A 24,569-nucleotide genomic window follows, 5' to 3' on the forward strand; every position below is an offset into this window, starting at 1 on the left:
GATTTTATCGAGAGTACAAGCCTACGGTCATTTTCTTTTTCTCTCGCTGCAAATTCAACTTCCAACAAAACCCCTCTTGGAGTCTTGTATGTGATGCTAAGATGCACCACCATGATTTGTTTCAAGTCTTTAGGTTGCATCAATTGCATTATGTTATCGCGGAACAGTTTTTGATCTATTCCGAAGAGATGGATCGAATCGGTATCGTCGTTTACGACACGAGAGTACACAGGTAAATTGCAACGCTGTAAAATTTTCGCTGGCAAATCGTATTTTTCCAAACAATGAGAATCTTTTGGGCGTCTCTAATTCAGAATTTAACATATTTTTCTCCCGATGAATGTAAGCTTCGGCGAGACATAGAACACAAATGTTATTCGTGCCCTCGTAAAAATTCGCGCTGAGCGAGTAGATTCTGCAACGTTGGAATGTAGTTAGGATCCTCCGTCTGGAAAATGACGATATGCGCCCTTTTTCGGGTCAGCCATTCATGCGCCTCCGCCGCTGGGCGCCTGCACGACGCACCAACCCCCTTGTCAATCGAGCACCAACCCCTTTCTCCGCCAGCCCGCTGGAAATAAATACATTCGGGGTCGTTCGAGGCTGCTGCGGGGCGGAACGTGTAGCGTGAAAAAGGTCGTGCTCCCAACCGACACCGCTCTTCGCGCTGCGAGGATCGGGGGAAGCAGCGCACAGTGGATCGAGTCAACAGGAGAGGTCGGACAAAATTTTGAAACTTCAGAAGCTTTTAACTACGTCTACACAAAGCTTTGAGGTTCTAAAAGTGGCTCCATTGGTTTCCTCGTGAATTTTACTCCAAGTAGCACCCGTCGAAATTTAAAATGTGACGAATTAAACATCAAAATTTGCAGTTTAAATCAAAAATTTCCTCTCTGATTTATTCGATCCACTGTGCGGCGGTGCAGGGGGACAACTGTTAAACCATATGTGCACGGTGCATCGATCGCCGCCTTCGGAGTGCAGTGCATCCACCGCGACCCGCGGAATCGTGGTCACGGTCGGCTGATGCTCCCCCTCCCCCAACCTCCCCCAACCGCAGGGGGGGGGGGGGGGGGGGAGGAGCGCGGCGAGGAACAGCATCGACACCGAGACCCCAGACCGGACGGTGTTGCGATCTCGCAGTGAAAATTAGAGTCCTCCCTTCCTTATTTTTTCCTCGTGTCGACTTCGCAAACGGCAGCGTTCAACCGATAGGGACGAAGAGTCGGATTCATTTGAATAGCTGTTTTTATTATGGTTTATATTGTGATTTGGGGAGGTTTAAGGTAGAGTACCTGTATAGCGAGAGTATAGACAGATGTGAAACTCCGAAAATCCATCAGGCCTTCACCGATGCCTCCGCGAATAAAGTTAGGACCCAGAAATGCAGCCAACCTATGCACTTCAATATCCAGAGCGATTTACTAATACAATTGTTACGAACCATCGTATATAAAGCACGAATTTGACTTAGTTTTCGCAAAAATTTACTCATTTTTGCGAAAAAACGCTCATTAATGTACATTCTTAGCCATCTTGGTTAGAATTGGAATCTGCAGACTGACAGTGAAATTTTGTGCGTTAGAAGTTGGTTAGAAGGGTGGCTGCACTTTTGGGCCCTAAGCCCTCCATAAGGCGATCTGTCCATACTCTCGCTATATAGGTACTCTAGTTTAAAGTAGCTTTGAACAAAGCATTACGACAAAAAAAATTAGCGAGTGAAATTCAGTTGGTTTTCCTCTAGATGAGGATCACTGAGAGGGATATCAAAGGTTTGCTACTACAAGAAATATAAAATGCGAGGGAAGAATTTTTTGACATTTTTTTCTTCTTTTTGTCGCAGATTGGGGAAATTTGAAGGTGGATAGGCCGACCTTGCAGTTTCTCAAAATCATGGAATTGTTTCTGTTGAATCTTGTGCTTTTTGCAGTGGGAAATCATTTTAATCCCTTGTTAGATCCATTTTCAAAATAATTACACTATTCACCTACTAGAGGTTCGCAAAATAAGTCCTTCTCATATTCAAAGCTATCATAAACCTCCCTCAGTGACAGTTCGAACCAAATAGGGCTAGTTGGCCCATTATTGGTTAGCACATACATTTCTGTTGAATTGTGCCATTTCCTGATGCGATATTTGTCCAAACTTTTCTTTCCCCAAATTCTACGTCAGGCAGTGCCTCATTTACCTTCGTCTTACATTTTCTCTAGAAAGAAAAGTAATCAACATTCTATCATGAAACTGCCGGAGTACATATCCTTCAAATAAGCCAATGCACAGAAAGTTGTGAGGCGTGATTTTGTTTGTTCCCTGTTGGAAAACTACAATTGGGGGAAAATAGAGCAACGGTACGTGTATTTAGGCGAATTCTGGTTAAATATACTAATAGATATCCTGCTTGGATCGGACGGATCCACCCCGGAATCAGCGTATTTACATCAGACGTTTCTTAATTTCCTCAACTTCATTTTTTAAACAAAACTTTAAATTTTGTGAGTACGTTAATTTTTCATAATTTAGGGTCTTACAGAGAATTTAGAGGCATTACATGGATTATTTTTTATGTTCTTTACGAAGAAGAAAACAAAACAAAAAAAAAGAAGAGAAAAAGAACAAATATGAGAAAATTAGGCGGGAACAAATGCAGTTACCTACTTAGACTGATTCCAGTCGAATTCGTCCCCTTAAAATGAGGACAAGCAAATGCTATGCACGCGGCCCCCTTCGATGAGTTTCATTAATTCACAGTCTCTCATGGCATATATACCTCCAGTTGACCGTTCCCTGGAGGAAAATCGAGGGGGAAATCTTTAGGGGGGGAGGGATTTTTCGCCAAGATCTAACCCACAATTTCCCAGAGGCGGCAACGCCAGACGTTCGCCGAGGCGATGCATAATTAATCCGGTTTCCCCTCATCGCCCCCCCCCCCCCATCAGCAACCAAACAACCCCACCACCCGGAGCACCCCTCCGGATCACTCGACGCCCCTTCTCGACCCCCTCCCCTCTCCGCCAGCCTGCAGCAGCCACTCAACTCTACTTGACGCGTAACTCTCTTATCACCATGTCTGCGGCGTGTTGGTAATAGTTGCGGTAATTGTGATTGCGGCCGCGAGAGAGCGCGAGCGACGCCGCGCCCGGCGACGTCAACGGAGGGTGGGTGGGCGGCGGGGTGTGAGGGCGTTTAATCCACCATCCACTTCCATCGGTTTATTCAAAGTCACCGTGCCTCCTCATTATCCTGACACTGTTCCGGATTTGCGGTTGCCGCGCGCCTGGTCGCCGGTAGGGACGTTCGATTACATTAATCGATTGATCATTATCAGCATCCCGCCCGCTTTAAAATTCGATTGTCTCGATTTTTCCATCACTTATTGGTGGAGAGGCTAATTATGCCAGATAAACGCTAATAGTGTGGTTAAGCTAAGATGGCATAGGTTGGTTTCGCATTTTTATCAAGGAAAGTTTGAATACTTTCGATTGATTTTTATGTTACATAATCGAGCTCCTTATTTAATCGAGATAGAATTAATCGAATCATTAGTCGAAATCTAAATACACCGATTACTCGATGAATTGATTATTAATCGATAATCTGAACATCCCTAACGCCTGGTCGTGGAGGGGCGCAGTGGAGTCCTTCATCGTGAGAATGATATAAAGTTTAACAGAAACGTGCCAAGTCGCATTTTAGAGTAAATTAAGCCGAGAGTAGTTTAGAATTCAACTGGGAAGTTGTTAATTTTTTCCGTCAAAAATTCCAAGTCTAAGGACCGTTCGGAAAAAGGGCGTGTGTTCATCTGGTGTAGCTAAGAATATACAACTTCGCCGATTCGAGAAAGTCACTTAACCCTGTGCAGAATATTCAGGAATATCGAATATCACCTCGTAAAATTAGAATATTTTAGACAGCAAACGTGCAAAATCTGAAGCTTACTTAAGGAAGCAACACAACGCCAATTGCACATTCGTGGCGGTGACAAACGCATTTGTTCTCTTTTTCTGAATCTAGAACCATCGAGTAGCGATGAACATCAAACCATGGATCCATTTAATTAGTGATTGGTTCAACAGTTTGTGTCGATGTTAGGGTTGATCGTGGTGGTACTACAATAATTACTGTTGATGTTGATTTGCATGGTCATTAAAAATACTTTTGAAACGTCAGACTTCAACAAATTATTATTCCATCGTTACGAATGTCATCCCTCAATCTGCGGAATGGGGAGCGATCTGACATCCGCCGCGAGCTCCTAGCTTTTCGACGTCTGCTTTGCGTCCCTTTGAAGGGATCTCGCCTTGCCCACCCTTTCGGAGCCCTTCCAGCCTCACCTTGCCCGCTTACCCTCTCCGCGGAGTCTTATCGCGACTTCACTCACTTCGCGGTGTCGAGTCCCCTCCTTGTCCCGATTTTTATTCTATTATTCCTCCCCGATAGAGGAGTTCTTAAAGACGATGCATAAAACATCGAGGCTGCTTTAGATCGGAGGTCAAGATTTCATTCGAGGGGTTGTTTCTTACTAACGACCGCACCTCATGCTCCATCGAAACTCCTCCGGTGAAAGAATGTTGAAAGAAGCTCTGCGAAGAAACATCAAACGCCATCAGAGCGCTTTCTTCTGTGCTTGTCGATTTCCGGGAAGGGTGCGTCAAATCGGCAGTCCCGATAAGTCTTCGTTGCTTTAAATTTTGAGGAAGTTCAACTGGATTTATGGTTTTCTACAAACCTACATTACCGCAGGCGCCTTGCAATGATTAATATTCAATTATCTTTTGAAGACACTTTCGTGAATAATTTCTTTACGCACTTAAATACCTAATTACAGTCGTTACTGTTAAATTACCCATTTAAAGAGTGATGACCTTCTTTTTTTTCTTGTTTAATGCACTTTTGAAATAGTGAAGGAAACTTTGAAACTGAGAAAATTCGTATTTTGCGGTCCGCGGCGTTGCAAACTTCCTCTCATGAACCATTATCTAAACTGCGACGACTACTCAACGTCATTTCTTGAAAACTTCGTTGATTCTTCTTCTCGGCGAAAAGAATGTACTACGAAAATGTCAAGCTAGGTATAATGCTAATTCGGTCTAATCACAAGAAAACTAAAGTAAGAGCGGAGATTAGAATCACCGCAATCGACATAAGCTTTTTCATAGTTTCACCGTCGATACAGATATACGTCGAATGATGACGCAGCCACTAAGTTAGTCCATCGTTCCATCGGCACAAGACAATCGCAGAACGATTCCGCAGCGATTTGAGCCGAGCCCCCCACCGCAACCCCCTACCCCTCCCCTCGCCCCCAAAATCCGCTCCCGGGGGTCGGCGAGCCAAGTCCTCCTCGCCGTGCTCAACTGTCCACGACCAACGCGACGAAGCCGCACCCCCGCCCTCTGTCAAGTTTGCCACATTGCGCATTTAGGGTGGATAATCAGCATGGGATTCATGTGAAGAAAAGAGCGGGAATGTCAGCACTGTCTGGCAACCATGCCCCTGGTTCCGGATCGCTCCACGGTTCTCGCAACGCTGTCGCAGCACAAGAGAGCACTACAATTTCCCTCGTTTCAGTTTTACGAGGTGAACGTTGGTCGTTCCCAACTGAAAATTGTACCGTTTTTCTTCTGATCTCGTGCAAAAATTGGACAAATTCTAAACGAAAATTGCACAAATACATTTTTGTGAAAAATAAAACAGTTTAAGTCAATTTTGCAACCTCGGAATAGAGTTACGTACCTCCAGAGACAAGAGACCCTCCACTAGTATCTTGCCCATGGTGGAAGCTTTTTACTTTCGGGACTTCATCATTCTACTGTTGACTTACCTACATGGTTGATGTTCAACAACGTGTTGGCAGTTTCGTTTCGCAAACAAGCCGAAAATGGCCGACATTTGGGAAAGTTGTTTGGCTCATGACGTCATCCGAAGCTCATCATCGACCATGTAGGTAAGTCAACAGCCGAAACTAGGGTGATGACTGTTGCTCCCTAATAATTGTCCATAAGGAATTGTTGAAACCCCGAAAGTAAAAGCTTCCACCTGTCGCTAGGAGGCCAGTGGAGGGTCTCTTGTCTCTGCGTACCTCCGTCCGGGAAACGACAACCGTTCATGATATTCTATAAAAACTGCAAAATCGGAAAATCATTTTCCACGAGTTTTACGGGGTACACGGGGTTTATCAAAGGGAATTTGGCAACGTCCGAAGGCTTTTTATGCGTTTCTTTTTTAGCACAGCATGGCATCAGTGCATTACGGACGCCGGCGTCGCGGGTAGAAGACCGCGGAGCAGCATCAGCGGACCGCCGCCCCGCACCCGTCACACAATGGATCGAGTCAATCAGAGGGGTCGGACATGAAATTTTTGACTAGAACTGCAAATTTAGATGTCTAATTCGTTACATTTTAAATTTCAAAGGGTGTTCCTAGCAGAAGACTTCACGAGACAATCAATGAGCCACTTTTAAAACCTTTAAGTTTTGTATGAACGGAGTTGGAAGCTCTTAAAGTGTCCAAATTCTGTCCGACCTCACCCATTGGCTCGAACCACTGGGCGCCGGTGATTCCGAAGCCGAACGCGAGCGAATACAATTTCACGGCCAAATTCACGCAGCCACGATGCGGAGCAGCCTCTTTCATTGGAAGGTGACAAATACGCCCACCCCACCTCCTTTAAACTGCCCCCGAGTTCCCGAAATTCCTCCTGAGAGACCTCGCCACGAGTAAGCCACGGATGGGTCGTGCGATAAGGATCTTCTGATCCAGAGACACTAAAATTCTGAGACCCCGCATTAGGCAATGTGTCGGAGGTCAACGCCGCATTTTTCGCCTAATCTCGAATAATGAGCAATTATTAAGTATAGAAATCGCCGAATCGTCACGTCACCTTCCGGCCAAAGTGTAACAAGCGCCATGAAACGTTTAAAAATTTCCGGTGCCATTTTAATTTTTCACCGATAAATTGTTGGTCGAATCCGCTTGAAAATACCACTGAATTGTTTAGGCAGCACGAAGAATATTTAATGCAATTTTCGAACAGATTCAACTTACGATTGCTCTGTAAAAAAATAAAATGGCGCTGGAAATTTTTAAACGTCGCATGGTACTTGTGGTACTCCGGCCGGCAGGTGACGAAATGATGGCTGATGAGTGTCGGGGTGAGCACTTAACTAGGCGAGTTTCTGCAAATCCAACTGGGGTTGCTGCCTCAATGCTAAACGACTTCGTCATGAGTCATCATTAGGTAAATCTGAGCGTTAACTTCCAAAAGTGACTTTTACACATGTCGAGTAGTGCCTAACGGTGAGGCAAGATAGCAGTGCGGGGTCTCTTCGGTAGAGTAAGCAGGCGAATAAAGGTGATCTAGAGACGAAATTATTATTGTAAGAGCTGTGAAGATGGCGCACCCCCCCCCCCCCTCCATTTAATTCTTCTATCTCACAAAATGATGGTCCACGCGCCGCCTCTTCTCTTGATCTCGGCAGTTGAAGGGGGTCGCGTCTCCCTCAGAACTGAATAATTCCGATTCGTCGGTAGCATGCAGCACGGAGTGAATAAGTAGTTCATGATTAATTCAGTTCTTCTCGGCGCAGTCAGGTCAGAGTTCAGACCGAGAGCGGAACGGTTTTATAATACCAGCGATGATAATCACACGCTAACACGTCGAATATGTAATTCCACCTTCGGTTAATCTCAGACGAGAGGATTAATTCACAGCGTCATTTAGTGACCCTCCCCCCCCTCCTTTCTATTCCCCGCGCTGCCGACGCGGTGGCGGGGAGAGGCTAGTTCTCAAAACTTGAAGCCGTAATTTTGTCCTCTTTCTTTTCGAAAGGGAACGTGCATCTTTTCAGCCGAGTTTAAGCGTATTGTATTAATTATTCATTCCAAAGATCACCCAAGAATGAAATCGTTCCATTACACGGGTTCGATTATCGATGTCCACGGAATCAGGCTCGTTGCATGAGCTACAAAAAGTACGCACGCGTGGGGGGGGGGGGGGGGGGAATCACAATTATTTTTCTGTCAGTTCTTTTACGTACTTAAAATCTCCGGGATTCCCTCGTTTATTCCTCTTCTTCTCTTCTTCCTTTCCTTGGGAAAATTTGCTTTTGGCGTGGGTGAAAATTCGTAGTTACCTTGATCGAAAGACCGCGTCTACAATTCGACGTTGCAAAATTTCCAATCGCAGATCGTGAGTATTTTTACTTGGGAACTGTTGGGTATTCAGAACTAATACTTGAATTGTTGGAGTCAATTTGACAGCTTCGGAATGGAGTTACGTCTCTTGGGTAAACGTCGAATTTCTTTTCGCGACGGCCACGCAAGAACTTGAGAATTAGGGGGGAAAAGGTCAAGTGCCAATATTATTATTGGCTTTTTAGAGACGCCACGAACCTTGGAAAAAATGAAAATGGAAACCTGAAACGTCGCGAATGGAGATACGTGCTTTCCGACTTAATCGCTACTCCGAGGGAGGCGCAGAACTACAGAGACGTTCGATCCTACTATATGGCGTCATTTCCGTAACCCTGAGAAATAAAAATATATTTATCGAAAGAAAAAAAAACATTTCTCAAGAAAAAAAAATATATGTAGAAATTATTTTTCACCCGTAGAAATATATGGGCCGCCGTATGGGTAAAAATGCGACAACATTCAACAAGACCGAGAAAATATTTTCTCTCCGAGAATTTTTTTTTCCCCCAACGAGAAAATATTCTTGCTTGAGAATTTTTTTATCTTCGCAAGATAATAATTTTGCTACCCTCGGGAAAATATTTACTTAAACGAGATAATACTATCTGCGCCGACAATTTTTTTCGTCTCGGAGAGAGAAAAAAAAATGAATATAAATTCATGCCTCCGTTCCTGCGTTGCCCGACTGTACAACTAGGAGGCAGTAACGTTTTTGGAATGGTCATGGGGTACCCACCTAGCGCGCGACCCCCTTCCCAAGAGCAGCGCTGTGAGCGGTGATAATCCGCACTGTCCCCACTATTTTTAATGGTAGCATCTGATTGGTGTTCCTCTTTGAAATCGAACTGTGCTGTGCGTTTTGATTGGTGATTCTTTGCCAAAAATTTGAAAAATGCCGTTCCTCTGGTGTTCCTTTTCGGTCCGGCTGGTGTGGTGATAACCTGAAAAGTGAAAAGTGATATATTCCCGCTCAACGCTCGCACCTCGTGTCGACGTCGTTAATTGTGACTTCACCTTTTAAGTTTTAAGCGTAAGTAAACTAGCCTTCACTTTTAAAGCGTAAGTTAACTTAACTTTCAATTCATATCAATCTCTGTACTTCTCAATCTGGGACTGAATCCGCAGTAAAACTGCATTTTATTGGCTGCCTAATGGGCCTGTTGCAAGGTACAGGGACTTGCGAAAGGAATTCACTGATTCAACTGGCAAATTTCACGAAAAGAACGATGGCGCTCCTGAAAAAGCTTGAAATGACCTCTCAAACTCAAAGAAAGCTGTTTTTGGAACTCACCCATTCGAAATGGTTACTTTCATGCGGTGCCGGATCCGGCACACTCGTTACGTTTCATCGCATGTCCAACGTCGTCTTTTCATCACCTACAATGTATTTTCCCTTAAGGAAATAGCAGCCGTTTTTCAATTGCAAATATCTAGTCAATCGATGACTTTTTCAACTAAATGGAATTCAAAAGTGGATTCCGAATTTTTAGCGAAAAAAAGGATGATAGCCCCTGCGCATGAGCCTAAAAAATCATTCTAAACCCAAAAATTAACAAAATGCTGAGAAATGAAATCGGAGTAGTGTTTCGATAAAAACCTCCCATTTGATTCAGCCAACGAATCCTGTATCGAACGCGAGGTTTTTTTCGAAACACTATTCTGCTTTCATTTCTCGGAATGTTGCCGATTTTTGGGATTAGAATGATTCTTTAGGCTCATGCACAGGGGCTATCGTCCTTTCTTTGCTGCAAAATCACAATCTGCCAAGATTTTTGACCTTAAAGATGCGATATATCGCATGCCAGTTCGACCATGTCACTTGAGCCTAACGAATCACCTTAAACTGGACCGCCAGTCTAGGGGTATCAGTGCATTTAGACTGTTGAGCATTTGCATGAAACAGCAAGAACTTCACAATGTGCAAGTATAAATGAGGAAAACCATAACATTTCGGTGATAGTGCCTTCAGTAGTGTTCATCCAAACTCATGGGCCTGCGTACTTTTGAGGTTTTACAGTTTTGAGCGTCTGGAATGGTTTATTCCCTCATTGATGAATTATGTCATAAACATTACTTGACTTTAGTCTTAACCTACTATGTTGGACCTGTAGAACCCCTAATTTTTCTCTAGAAACTTCAGCTTTTGGGGGCTCATCATTTCCTCATAGACAGTTAAAATGTAGAAAGAATCATTTATTCATTCCGTATTGTGGTTTGGGTGATGCCATGCATGGAACAAGTTTACCAATCATTGACTGTTTCTAATCCTTTTTTTGTCCTAAATGTTCCTCCAAATTATCATATGATTATTTCTAAATTTGCTTTTGTTTTGTTTGACCACAAATTCATTTTTAACTTCATAATGAAATTAATGTAATTATTTATTGCCCTCTAGGTGCTTGAACATCTTAAAGGCCAGTCTCCTGTTTTCTCTAATAAAACATGATCCATTGTCAGGTTCCTTAGTGTCTGACCTAACGAAAAGATTGCCATCGTTGCTGCACTGACGACGCATCTGAAGCTGACGTAATTTTAGAAAGAAAACCACAGGTGACGTTCACTTAACTTGTTATGTTATATGTAGAAGAAAAGCTATTAATAGGGAAGAACTTCCCATATCTAGAGACTCCTCATTCAAATCTCACCGACACATAGAAGCTTTCACTTTTGGGGGCTCATCATTTCCGCATAGACAGTTAAAATGTAGAAAGAATCATTTATTCATTCCGTATTGTGGTTTGGGTGATGCCATGCATGGAACAAGTTTACCAATCATTAACTGTTTCTAATCCTTTTTTTGTCCTAAATGTTCCTCCAAATTATCATGATTATTTCTAAATTTGCTTATGTTTTGTTTGACCACAAATTCATTTTTAACTTCATAATGAAATTAATGTAATTATTTATTGCCCTCTAGGTGCTTGAACATCTTAAAGGCCAGTCTCCTGTTTTCTCTAATAAAACATGATCCATTGTCAGGTTCCTTAGTGTCTGACCTAACGAAAAGATTGCCATCGTTGCTGCACTGACGACGCATCTGAAGCTGACGTAATTTTAGAAAGAAAACCACAGGTGACGTTCACTTAACTTGTTATGTTATATGTAGAAGAAAAGCTATTAATAGGGAAGAACTTCCCATATCTAGAGACTCCTCATTCAAATCTCACCGACACATAGAAGCTTTCACTTTTGGGGGCTCATCATTTCTGCTTACACACTCAAAGGGTAACATTAGCCATTTACCTTTTCATTTTCTACTAAGCTGTGGGCGGTGCCATGCGAGGAACAAGTTTACCAAACATTGCAAATCAGGCACCCATTTTTGGACTGTATAAGCATCATTCCACGTGAAATCATCCAGCATTCAGAAAATTTATTGCTCGGCTGGCTCAGAAATTGTTGAAGGTATGAATACATATTCATTTACATTCAAAACGATCAAAAACATTTCATTTTAATTTTTCAACAAATCTTAAGCACCGCAGCGTTGCCATATGACTCCTTTATAAGGGGAAAAATGCTGTTAGCGGTAAAAACAATACCTCGCCAAGAAATTATGCTATTGGAGGAAACAAAAAAACGAATTTTAGCTCTTAGTATGGACTTTCAACACAATGCAACCCAATTTTTTTACCCTCTAATTATATGGTCCAAAGGCCTGAAAATTGGGCTGAAATTCGCAAAAATGACCAATTTAAGGCTGAGATTTGAAGCAAGAATCTATACTATAAGCTCCAAGACCTCCTAATTTTGCGAAACTGGTGACGCTTAGTTCCAGCGTTCTACCGGGCCGATTTTCATGATTTTTGCGGCTATTGACGGGCAATTGCCTCTAGATAAGCCAACTCTTTTCAGATTTTGAAAAAATGACACAGGTTTTTTTATTATACGTGGTAAAGTTCCGAATTCTCCCATATACACAATGTAAATTTATGTGTTTTGTCATAGTTCGTTTGAGCATTCTACTGGGCCGATTTCCATGATTTTTGCGTAAATCGACAGGTAATAGGCTCTAGATGAGCCCGCTCTAATCAGATTTTGGAAAAAGGACCCAGGTTTTTTTAAAATCACGTTATTAAAGTGAGTGAATTTACAGAGTGCTCCGGGACTGCTACCGCTATGCGCGGGAGGATGCGCAGTGGTCGAGGAGGTTGCGCAGTAGGTGTGTAGCCTGCGCATCAGCTCTACACTTATCTACACAAGATTTCCGCCGTTTACCTCAAGACGAGCGGTGGCCGAGTCGTCTACGACGTCGGAAGTGTCCACATTGATCAAGGTGTGGGTTCGATCCCCGCCTCCAGAGATACTTAATAATTATCCGATTTAATCAGATCGTTGTTTTACTGTAATATTTCATCAAGCAGTCATTCCAAAACGCGTCCTTTTGACTTCAAAAATTTTTTTTTCTTTATTCATCAAAACCAAAAATTATTTCATTCTATTAAGTATACCTCATATCGAATTTTTTTAGGGGAAAAATAAAACTAATACTAATAGGAGGGTAAGAATAGGGCCGCGAAGCGGCCCATTGATGGCGCGGAGCGCCTTCGGGGGGTTGGGCCGCGTAGCGGCCAGGGGGCGTAGCCCCCTAGTAAATTATATGGAGTGAAAATTTTATTGAAAGTATATATCTATCCTAAGGCAACTAAAGACCAAATATCAGCATACAGATATTTACCCTTCTTCTGTGAGAGTTGCTCCAAGATGGCCAACATTCAAATTTCACCCAAGTTCAGCTCGCTACAGCTCAAAAAGGGATCCTAGTACAAACCTGAAATTTGAGGAATTAAAAGGTCCTTAGGAAACTTACTTGAGGTGAAAATCCATTATAAAAAGTGAAGCTTCTCAATTGACAAGCTTCACTTTTCATAACACATGTCAAAGTAAAGGCGTTTCAAATGCAATAATGCCCAATTTTCTGATCATTCTTTATGGAAATAATTATAAAACTCCTTTCTTTGGCAAAGACTTAATGAGTTTTGATATAAAAGAAGGGAAATTGAAAGGGTAATGTTAAGTAATGAAATTTCAGTAAAACGTCAGCTTCTACAGCAATTACAGAAATGATTTATACGGAATGAAATTTTTACTGTAAGTAGGTTTCCTAAGGACCTTTTAATTCCTAAAATTTCAGGTTTATACTAGGATCCCTTTTTGAGCTGTAGCGAGCTGAACTTGGGTGAAATTTGAATGTTGGCCATCTTGGAGCAACTCTCACAGAAGAAGGGTAAATATCTGTATGCTGATATTTGGTCTTTAGTTGCCTTAGGATAGATATATACTTTCAATAAAATTTTCACTCCGTATAATTTATTCTTGCTTCAAATCTCAGCCTTAAATTGGTCATTTTTGCGAATTTCGGCCCAATTTTCAAGCCTTTTAACCATAACATTAGAGGGTAAAAAAATTGGGTTGCATTGTGTTGAAAGTCCATACAATGAGCTAAAATTCGTTTTTTTGTTTCCTCCAATAGCATAATTTCTTGGCGAGGTATTGTTTTTACCGCTAACAGCTTATATAGGAGTCATATGGCAACGCTGCGGTGCTTTAAATTTGTTGAAAAATTAAAATAAAATATGTTCGATCATTTTGAATGTAAATGATTATGTATTCATACCTTCAACAATTTCTGAGCCAGCCGAGCAATAAATTTTCTGAATGCTGGGTGATTTCACGTGGAATGATGCTTATACAGTCCAAAAATGGGTGCCTGATTTGCAAACCCTTTCAATTTAGCCATAAGTACTCTCAGTATGCATTGAGTAGTTTATATAACCAACCAAATTAGCAAAGATTTTCTATCGTTTCGAAGATAAATGAACCATGGTCTGAGTTAGGTAACGAGAAAAACATTGATATTGAGAATTTCAACGCAACTCGAGTTTTCTAAAGTCAAGATACCATTGCATGCCTTCACAAACGGCTTCAGTTAGTTGAACCACATAAAAAAGATGCAACATTGGATGATCTTTGAAAGAGGATCAGTAAATTTTAACTGTCCGACCGACCCTTTTATCCGTTCTGATGGTGAATAGTCAAAAAGTTTGATTTTTCCACCTTTCTCGAGGCATTTTGGGTAAATATTGACATTTGAACCCACAAAACGGCAGATAGCCATCAATTTTATTTCCTAGCCTTTTAGATTATACTTAAAGGATCATTTTTTCATAAAAAATAATTTCGATATCCCCCGCTCTCATTTTACTGAACCCACTTTTTACTGCAAAAATGAAGCGTAAAAAATATATATTTGACCGGTGCTCCACTCACTCATGGGTTCGGTCCACAACACAATTTTTAGCCAGATATCCTTATAACTCAAATTTTTACGGAGATTTTTCGAAGGACAGGCACAGCTGTTTTAGTGATTCCAGAAATGCAGTTTTTCAGAAATCATCAAAACTTTGATAATTTCTTTCTCAAGACGTACTGGGTATTTTGGGCTAAAAATTTGGACTTTCTCTTACTTTGACCTAAAGAACAAGTAAAAAAAAATCGTGCAAAACCGAGACGGTCTGTGAACTGGTCCGGTTGATTTGGCATGGAATGACCCGTACAGTTTTTTTTACGATACGATCATGAGGCTGATGTTTTGAATGTGGATAGTGGCGAACGCCGCTTTGTTCAGAGGCTCAAATTCGTCGTTGGCGCTTGCAAACCGAAAGTAAACAACCGTCAACTTAGCTGACGACACCTCTAGGTGTAAGATATCAACTTGCACTGAGCTTGTTATGTCCCCTCCTGTAAACGATGTAGATCTAAGTAGAACATTTTACCCCTACGAGAAAATCTTCCCCATCAAAATAGCTGATTTTGTTTTCTTTAAAATCACTGTATCTGGTCAACATTTGTTTCGAGTTTTTTCTGAAGCTTCTTTTTTACATGATGGTTTTGTCTGCATTAAATTCCCTGAGCAAACTCTTTGTACAAATTCTTCTCAAAAATTTTCATCCACTGAAAACCTATCTAGGCTGCAAATTTAGTGACAACCTTCTCTAAGTGGATTGATATTTTATTTTGTATTTATGCCTCTGTGCCAAATCATTATTTTTTGGCAAGGAGATTCAGATATTTCAGTGCAAAGTTCTTGAAAAACCAGTAAATTTTGTCATGAGATGAAAAATGTCTTTTTGAACACAGCAGCACCTGTGCATCTGCATCAGCTTTCATGTGTAGCATGCATGGTTAAAGTGATCTTTCTTAACTTTCAGCTCCTCCGAAAATGGAATTTCTACATGTGGCATGCTGTATCGAAGCTGCTGTGGTTGCAAAGAAGACCTCTTCTACCCTTTGGTCCAACCACAGAAAACGGTATTTTTCAATACCATGGTAATTTTTTTTCGATTTTTGTGCCTTCCGCGTCTAATAAGTAGAAATATATGTTGTGTTGTGTCTGTCATATTTTTAACCACTTCTTCATCACTTAAGTTTGAAATGTATGCTGTGCCTATCCTATTTTTAACCACTTCTTCATCACTAAAGTTCAAAATGTATGTTGTGTCTATGCTAGTTTTAACCACTTCATCACTAAAGTTTAAAATGCATGTTGTGTCTATCCTATTTTATCCCCTTCTTCTAACCCCTCATTTTTTCGAAGGAACTATCTCAATTTTTAACTATTAGTGTCGTGTTGGTGATTGAGTAGACCACCACTGCGATTCCGCCCCCTGTTTGATGGATCCATTCTATTGTCATCACATGTCGGTTGTATGGAAATTACTCGGCTTTTTAGACTGAAACGCTAATGAAGTTCCGCTTTCCACAAAATGTCTTTGACATCCACAAGTCGGATATAAGCTCTATAATCAAAGCTGAACATTCCAGTATTCTGTTGAGCTCTTTGAAGATAAAACCCATTTTTTGGTTTTTTTTGTGCGCCGCCGAACTCTGAAAGCGTGCTTGCAAAATTCTCCAGGCTTCCACTTTTTCACGGGCACGTGACATGCAATTTTTTGCGACCCTGTCTGAAGGTACGGAATGGCACCGTGAAGTCTGTCTATTTTTACCTGATAAATATGAAGAAATGCCTGATGTCATGTATGGACTGCCTTTTACACTTGTTCAGTCTGCTCCTACGAGGACTGTTGAAATCCTTAGTGTTTCATCCAATTCTCTATTTAGATTGCCAGAGGAGAAATGATGTATGTGATGTTAAAATATTTTTCCTTTTGATGATTCTTAATATTATAAACTGTTGTCTGTGCTCAACTAACAAGTAAAACATCGGAGTAAACGTCACTAAAGTTAATTTCATATTTTTTGCAGATGGCCTCTTCTGATGAAGATATTGATGAATACTTCACTTCATGTTGGAGAAAGTGGAATGAAAGAAAAAGGAAACACGTGACAAGGAGACAGCCCGCCACCAATGATGTTGCGGCCGAAAGAAGTAGATTGTTTGCACCCTACGAAAATCGCAGTACCAACATGCGTATGTCCACAAATTCGATAAGTACAGATGATATACCAGTCCAAAGTAAGAAACGCTTTGGTCCCTTTAGTAGCAAATCCCGGAAGACTCTTTCATCAAATCGATCGAATACAATTGCCTCTGGGGAAAATCCTCTCGACCTTCCCATTAAGCAGGTTATCCTGCTACGGCGATCAAACAAAGTTTCCCCACCCGAACTGGGCAACATGCACCACTATTACGATGCTTTACTCGTAGAAGATTCTATGGTGGTAAGCAAAAAAGATACTGCTTCTCAAATAAAGTTTCGACTATCACTAAAATTTCCAAAACATCTTCTCAATAAAGAATTTGACATCCTTAAGAAAGAAGGAAGAAAGTTAGTGGCTCCAAAAACCTCCGATTTAAATGGTGCAGCTGTAGCCATAATTTTTCATAATAAAAAAATGTTCCTGCGACCAGCAAAGAATTTAGACCTACCTCCAGATTTGGAATGGAACTCGGAAGATGAAGATATCGGGTCAAAGGCGTTATATGCTTCTTCATCCAAAAAATATCAGGGAAAAAGTTCAACTTATGTTCCGAAAACAATTATTGATGATGCAGAAGAATTTGCTTTTGACACCAGCGAACCTCGATTTATCCAAATTGGTCCAAATAAAAGGCTCACATCCTTCCCTACAAAGCTCAGCGATTATAACGTCGACCTTGATGACGATTCCAATGACTCATGCTGCACCCAGCGCTGGATTCCATCACCAACAGAAGATAAAAATGATATTTTCCAAGAAAAATATGAAAAGCCTGATTTATCATTCCTCATATCCGTTCAAGTGTCGAAAGTGAGCGGAGACTCTCAAGAATCTATCTATGTTTATAGAGACAATATATGGGCATCAACTGTCCTAGGTCTAGGGAATCCCAATTTCTCTCCGCTTAAAAAACTTTACATTGTCTTTATGGATGAGTATGGGAGGGAAGATGGCATTGACGCTGGTGCACTGAAGCAAGAGTTCTTCTCCCTGAATCTTGAAGCTGTAAGGAAATCAGATATGTTTTTTGGCCCTGAATTTGAAAGAGATCTAAATCATAGCAAAGATCACTGTGAGAATAATCATTACTACATGATGGGGGTGCTCATTGCCCTCTCATTTTCTTATAATGGGTCACAACCGCAATTTTTCTCCACCCACCTCTTCAATGATATCATCTCTGGAACGTACCAAAGGAAACTTATTCCTGGAAACTTACGCAGCTTTGAAATTCAAGCAGAGGTAGAAGCCATAAAGAAGATGGAATCATCCTTGGTCATCAAAGACTATATTGCAAAATCCAGTGTCCTGAATGAAAATTCCGAAATCAATTGGGTGCAGAAATTTACCTCCAAAGAAGCATTTATTCAAGGTTAGTGTTCGCTCTTTGACTTACTGTTTTCATATCTGTGAGGGGGTTATTCAGGCTTCTTTGTTTTCTTTGATTAGTGGCCGAGTCGTGTTCTTCCGGAAACTTAATTATTGATATAGTCTCCCATGGAGAAAAGTCCACTCATAACCATCAAACATGGTGGTTACATCGGTGTACCAAGGTGTGGGAATCATAGGTATGGCTTAAGTGGGGAACCACATATCTCTATTAACGATGAAGCAGGCCTTTATTTTTTTCTCTAGAGAACTTGTGAAACTAATTCCTTGATTTTTCTTCTCTGTTGGCTGAAAATCCTGTATAAATTTCAAGCCATTAGGTAACCTTGTTTCTCTTCATAGAAAGAAGGCAAAAATGGAAATATTGCAATGCCGTAATGAAGAGATGTGGTTTCCCATTTTGGCCATTGATATTCCTTCTCTTATTAAATATTTTTGTGCATATCTTAATTTGCTCTGCTCGTGAAACCTTGAAAAGTTGTTGAATATTCTTGATTTTGCTTGGTAAGCTTAAATACTTTGACAGGAACAGTAAATGTACTTGAACATTTTTAAAAATGACCAACTTCCATTCACCATTTCACTGATTGCTAATCGTGTTTGTCACAGAATTTTCTTTCTTTTGGTTAACTATGTAGGTTCATTTCCACTTTTTCATAAGTGCCTGAAAATGTCAAAGAGTGACTGAAGGCATGTCTACTACATTGAATGGAAAATTTGCACGAAAGGTTTTTACTGCTTCATGTGAAAGTGCTTATAAGTAGATCTGATTTCGTCGCACTATTTTTTACAATTTTTTCCTGAAATGGGAAATAGTATAGAATTAGATTTAAAAGTGAGAAAAAACACCGCCTAGCGACGCCATTCTTTTTACTTCAAGTGTCAAAGTGGAAATAAACTTACAAAGTTAACCAAATTAAAAAGCGGCCTTCCCCGTTCAAACACATGTTGAATAGCAGATTAAATCATTTTGTTTCAATGTCAATTTCTTTCAATAAGCATTCAGTTTATCTATGCCTTAACTCCTTGTGATTTCCACTTAAAACCGAAATTCAACAAAGTTTACACACCTGCAAATTCTGCAATGCTGAAAAATTAATTTTCTGTAACCTTCCTTTGTTTTAGATATAATGGAGTACTATATTAATAAGATCATGCAAGAACCCTTTCATCAACTTATTGAGGGATTAAAAACCCTCGATTTATTGGATTCTCTGAGGGAAAACCCCGATGTCTGGAAATCCTGTTTTGTTAAGCCAGTGATACCTCTAACAGCTGATCACTTTCGCACTTTCATAGACGTCGAATGGAGCGAAGATCCGACCATTAAAAAAGATCAAGTACCAAATATGACCTTTTTCTTCTACTTCATTAATGAGCTTGAACGTAAGTACTCAAATAATACCCAAGCGCATTATTAGTTTCGCCATTAGGGTTGGAAGAAACGTTTTATTTAATTTTTTTTAAAATATATTTATGTACAGGGTGTCTCAGGGTTTATGCACCAGACTTCAGGGATCAATTTTTTGGGTCAAAATAAGACTTGTTTTGTTCTATACAATTTTTTCTGAAAACTCTCTTTTTGACACTGCAGCCCATCAAAGTTGAGGATTTTTCCCCGAAATTTGCCCATAATTCTTGTTTCAAAGTGTAAAATGTCAATGAAATTTGGTTTTTAAGAGGTAACCTTTAGTGTTCTTTTCATTTTGTGTTGTTTAAAATGTCTGCGATTTCGTGGAAAGACAGCAGACAACATTTGTACTTAGAAATAGTTGTAATTTTTGAGCCAATGAAAATTTTTGAGTTTCGACTGTACCATGTGGAAGCTCGCAAAAATTTGATTTTTGAAGCTAAGCTGTGTGTTTTACTAAGAACTGAAGTTACCCCTCACAAACAATTATCATTGACTTGTTACACTTTGGGACAGAATTATGAGCAAATTTCGGGGGAAAATCGTCAACTTTGACAGGCGTCGTGTCGAAAAAAAGCGTTTTCAGAAAAAAAATTTTAGAACATAAAAGTCTTATTTCGACCCAAAAAATAGAACCCTAACCCTGAAGTTTCCAAGGCTGGCGCAAAGGTAGCCAACCATTTTTACCATAAGGTAACTTTGACGCATTAAAAATGTAACTGGACTCTTTCTAGGAATTTTATTAATTTATTTTCCTTACACTAGACAGGAAAATTACTGAACTTCTTGTGTTCTGTGATCAAGTTTTAGAAATTCATCTGCAGACAAAACATCAAGCCGTTCATAGTTTTTAACCTGTCTTTTGAAATATGGACATTCAGAATATCTTACTCAAATCACATTCGTAATTTGCTGCTTACTTACTTTACTAAACAACTTTTTTAAATCTTCAAATTATCTGAAGCGTAGCTATTCGAAAATGGATGTTAGAGACCTCTTGTGAATACATAGCCTGATTTTGTTCTGTGTAAAGATAGTAATTTTATCGGGGTCCCTAGGAACATTCCTGTTTTGTTCGATTGTAACCAATTGTCGGTAGGCAGGCCCTATTTCATTAAAAGCACCTTCTCCACAACGTTGTATTTCTGTCATAACATTTTGATGCATGCATGCTTGTACATGTATGTTTCCAACAGGATCTCATCTTAATCAAACAATTAAATTCACTCTGCTGTAATTGGATGAAAGGGGCCGATGGAGAAGTGGACTCCAGGGGGGGGGGGGGGGGTGGTATTGTTATTTATTATTGAAACAGGCGTAAAGATAAGATAGAACAATTACGAATCAAGTCGGGGCTTAGTATGTCCACCATGAAACACAAAATGAATTCCCATAAGAATTGATCCAATCTTCGTATGGCATGAACTGAAACCCTACTCATTGTTTACTGCAAAGTAACAATAATTGAAGCACAGCCTGAGACTGGATCATTTTGTGCGCAATAATATATTCCATGCTGAGTTGATTTGATTTTTTTTTATAGTACCTTTGGTTTTTTAACGAAATTTCCCAATTTATATGTGTACCTATTTCTCCATGAACTTTTGACCAGCGGAACTGACTTGTCAATTTATTTTTCATTTCAGATGCGATAAATGGGTACAGCATCTCTGACCTACTCATGTTTGCTACTGGGTACCAAACGGAACCCGCGGGCGGTCTCATCAAAAAAATCAAGGTAAAATTTTTGCCCAACGATGGTTCAAGGAGATACCCAGAAGCCACCGCGTGCTCTTTTGAACTCTATTTACCCACTTGGCCGAAGACATTGAACGATTTTAAGGAATATTTTTATACAGCCTTCAAAGCTAAGGGCTTTACAAAGGAAGCGTTTTAAACAGCCATGATTTTGTGTCTTATTATTTATCTTTACCTACTTAAAACCATGTGTAACTGTTTCGGTGGGTCCTCCACCCCTCCTTTTCAATATTTTCTTTAGAACTGGTCGCCAGTTTCCTTGTCATTTTGAATTTGTCTCTGGAAATGGGATTTTATGTCTTGTTGTTTCTCCAATTGTATTCTCACTGAATTTATAAATCTCAGTGCCCTTTTGAACTCTATTTACCCACTTGGCCGAAAACATTAAACGATTTTAAAGGATATTTTTATACCGCCTTCAAAGCCAAGGGCTTTACAAAGGAAGCGTTTTAAACGGCCATGATTTTGTGTCTTATTATTTATCTTTACCTTCTTAGAACCATGTACAACTGTTTCAGTGGGTCCTCCACCCCTCTGTTTCAATATTTTCTTTAGAGCTGGTCGCCAGTTTCCTTGTCATTTTGAATTTGTCTCTTGAAATGGGATTTTATGTCTTAATGTTTCTCCAATTGTATTCTCACTGAATTTATAAATCTCAGTGCCCTTTTGAACTCAATTTACCCACTTTGCCGAAAACATTAAACGATTTTAAAGGATATTTTTATACCGCCTTCAAAGCCAAGGGCTTTACAAAGGAAGCGTTTTAAACGGCCATGATTTTGTGTCTTATTATTTATCTTTACCTACTTAAAACCATGTGTAACTGTTTCGGTGGGTCCTCCACCCCTCCTTTTCAATATTTTCTTTAGAGCTGGTCGCCAGTTTCCTTGTCATTTTGAATTTGTCTCTTGAAATGGGATTTTATGTCTTAATGTTTCTCCAATTGTATTCTCACTGAATTTATAAATCTCAGTGCCCTTTTGAACTCAATTTACCCACTTTGCCGAAAACATTAAACGATTTTAAAGGATATTTTTATACCGCCTTCAAAGCCAAGGGCTTTACAAAGGAAGCGTTTTAAACGGCCATGATTTTGTGTCTTATTATTTATCTTTACCTACTTAAAACCATGTGTAACTGTTTCGGTGGGTCCTCCACCCCTCCTTTTCAATATTTTCTTTAGAACTGGTCGCCAGTTTCCTTGTCATTTTGAATTTGTCTCTGGAAATGGGATTTTATGTCTTGTTGTTTCTCCAATTGTATTCTCACTGAATTTATAAATCTCAGTGCCCTTTTGAACTCTATTTACCCACTTGGCCGAAAACATTAAACGATTTTAAAGGATATTTTTATACCTCCTTCAAAGCCAAGGGCTTTAAAAAGGAAGCGTTTTAAACGGCCATGATTTTGTGTCTTATTATTTATCTTTACCCTCTTATAACCATGTACAACTGTTTCGGTGGGTCCTCCACCCCTTCTTTTCAATATTTTCTTTAGAACTGGTCGCCAGTTTCCTTGTCATTTTGAATTTGTCTCTTGAAATGGAGGTTTTATGTCTGGTTGTTTCTTCAATTGTTTTATCACTGAATGTATAAATCGTACAGCTCTTTTGAAATTCGATTATTACATATTATATTATTAAAGTTGTCGTTTCCTCAATTCTTTTTGAATTTATAAATCTCATTAGTTTTTTCTTCCTTCTTTCAGTTTTTTTTTTTTTTTTTTTTTTGCCTTTTCGAGGCTATAAGCCCGGAATGGTTTTGATAGTCTTCATTCTGAAAAAGTGACAAAAAGAAGATTGCGACCATCTCTTTTTGTCAGGTTTTCAAAGAATAATAAAACTAAGAACGAAGTTAGTTCAGTATAATGATTGCATCTCACATTTCTTAAACACTTCCAGTAGACACAAGATCCATGAAATCTAGAAGGGATCGATATCTGTAAAGTATATAAAAAGAGGAGAAAACTAAGTTTAGCCTTTCATACCTAATACTAATTCAAGTTTTGTGGATTTAGAAAACAACCATACTCAAAGTGTTTGAGATCGAGTGCGCTTAAAGCGTCGAAAAGCCAACTGTATTGAATTTTCTTCGAACTTCAAAATTTCAAGAAATGATGTTGATTCGTTCACCTGTAACAAAATAATATGAGAGCGGAGATGTTTAACACCTCAAACGAGATACGTGGTTTGGGGGTGTAACCATCGACTTGTCTTACATAGTCTCTTGGTATTTAGGCTGCAAAACCGGAATATGTCTCGCCACTTCCTCTGAAAAACGGCCATTTTTCGTGTCTTATGCTAGTGTATTTGAGCCGTTGAGTTCGAAAATGGTGTTAGTTTTTCCCTATCAACCCTCAGATTCCCAGAAAAGCCACTTTTTCGGGGGGAAATGAGCGAAATTTGCGCATTTTTGTCATGCATGCAATTCTTTTTAAGATTAGTTTTCCTGGACTGGTGGTCGAGAGATTCTTCAGTATTTTGAGCTGCTGATTCCTAATTGTGACCTTCATTTGTTTCATCCACCTTTAATACTTTTCCAGGAAAATTTATTTTTCACAAAGAACATTTTTTACATACTTATTTGGTAGTGTTTTCGCACAAACATCCTGAAAAAGTGGCTTTGCTGTAAAACTGAGGTGTGAAACAGAAAAACGGAGGTCATTTTTCATTTTGGCCTCAAAACACATTCAGAACATACCTGCTTTGTTCTTGAGAAAAATTTTGTCTGCATTTTGGAGGGAGTAACATGTCACAGAACACTGAAATCGCTGAAAATGTCAATTTTTCTGGAGAAAATCGGCTTTTTCGGAAAGTACCTACTGCGTAGGGCTCGAAACTTGCTCCAGCTGCGTTTTTATCTTCTGATGATTTCTTTACTTATTACGGTTATTCCCTGTGAGTGAGACCAACCACCCGTGCTGCCTTATCAAGTGAACATTTTATGAAGCTTAACAATCTGCTTTTTTTAAGAACTGGTGTAAGGCCTTGGAACTCTTTTATTTTTTCCTGGGGTAGTTCAGTCTGAACGACTTTTCCCAACAATGTAATTTAAGTCAATGTAATGATGTCATCACTGCAAGAAGCCCACTTATCTATTTTGTTATTCAACAGGTCAGAAATGTACAGAGAATGTACACTTTGCATAAAGTAATGGATGAAATAAAGAGCGGACCACTGTGTTTAAAAAAACTTAGATTCGTCTTAATTATTTTATTTGGAAGAATTGATCCGAATTTGAAAGTGTAAATGAAGTAATCATCTATGAATTTAGGGGATAGCCAATTCTCATTTCCTTTGCTTGATAATGTTATCTATATTTCTTTCTCATTGCCCACTTAAATAATTTTGAGGTCCAACGAGTACCAGTGCGAAACT

At 39.8% G+C, this 24,569-nt stretch overlaps 2 protein-coding genes across 9 annotated transcripts in view; one reads left to right on the forward strand and one right to left on the reverse strand.

The window, feature by feature from the left end:
• LOC109038162 (transducin-like enhancer protein 4) overlaps nt 1–24,569 on the reverse strand; it is a 180,658-nt gene that overhangs the window by 137,787 nt on the left and 18,302 nt on the right. The gene's annotated exons all lie outside the window — the stretch shown is intronic.
• On the forward strand, nt 9,119–22,862 carry LOC140224037 (G2/M phase-specific E3 ubiquitin-protein ligase-like). 5 transcript variants are annotated; one of them, XM_072297066.1, is made up of 7 exons: nt 9,119–9,223; nt 10,589–10,743; nt 11,111–11,418; nt 15,405–15,522; nt 16,459–18,007; nt 19,150–19,410; nt 21,082–22,862. In XM_072297066.1, exons 4-7 carry the CDS (start codon nt 15,436–15,438, stop codon nt 21,330–21,332), a joined length of 2,148 nt encoding a protein of 715 aa, XP_072153167.1. In that variant the 5' UTR covers nt 9,119–9,223; nt 10,589–10,743; nt 11,111–11,418; nt 15,405–15,435; the 3' UTR covers nt 21,333–22,862. The 5 variants fall into 5 exon arrangements, with proteins under 5 accessions (XP_072153167.1, XP_072153162.1, XP_072153171.1 ...); XM_072297061.1 differs by having other exon boundaries at nt 11,111–11,265; XM_072297070.1 differs by having other exon boundaries at nt 11,111–11,265; nt 15,405–15,504.

This window comes from Bemisia tabaci, chromosome 1 (assembly GCF_918797505.1).
Source record: "Bemisia tabaci chromosome 1, PGI_BMITA_v3".
Classification (NCBI taxonomy): domain Eukaryota; kingdom Metazoa; phylum Arthropoda; class Insecta; order Hemiptera; family Aleyrodidae; genus Bemisia; species Bemisia tabaci.

What these genes read in the sequence shown, in the direction of transcription:
- LOC140224037 (XM_072297066.1), top strand. Translation starts at nt 15,436, where the DNA reads ATGCTGTATCGAAGCTGCTGTGGTTGCAAAGAAGACCTCTTCTACCCT. An exon ending in CGGTATTTTTCAATACCATG is followed by an intron (nt 15,523 to 16,458) that starts GTAATTTTTTTT and finishes TATTTTTTGCAG; the next exon opens with ATGGCCTCTTCTGATGAAGA. An exon ending in CAAAGAAGCATTTATTCAAG is followed by an intron (nt 18,008 to 19,149) that starts GTTAGTGTTCGC and finishes CCTTTGTTTTAG; the next exon opens with ATATAATGGAGTACTATATT.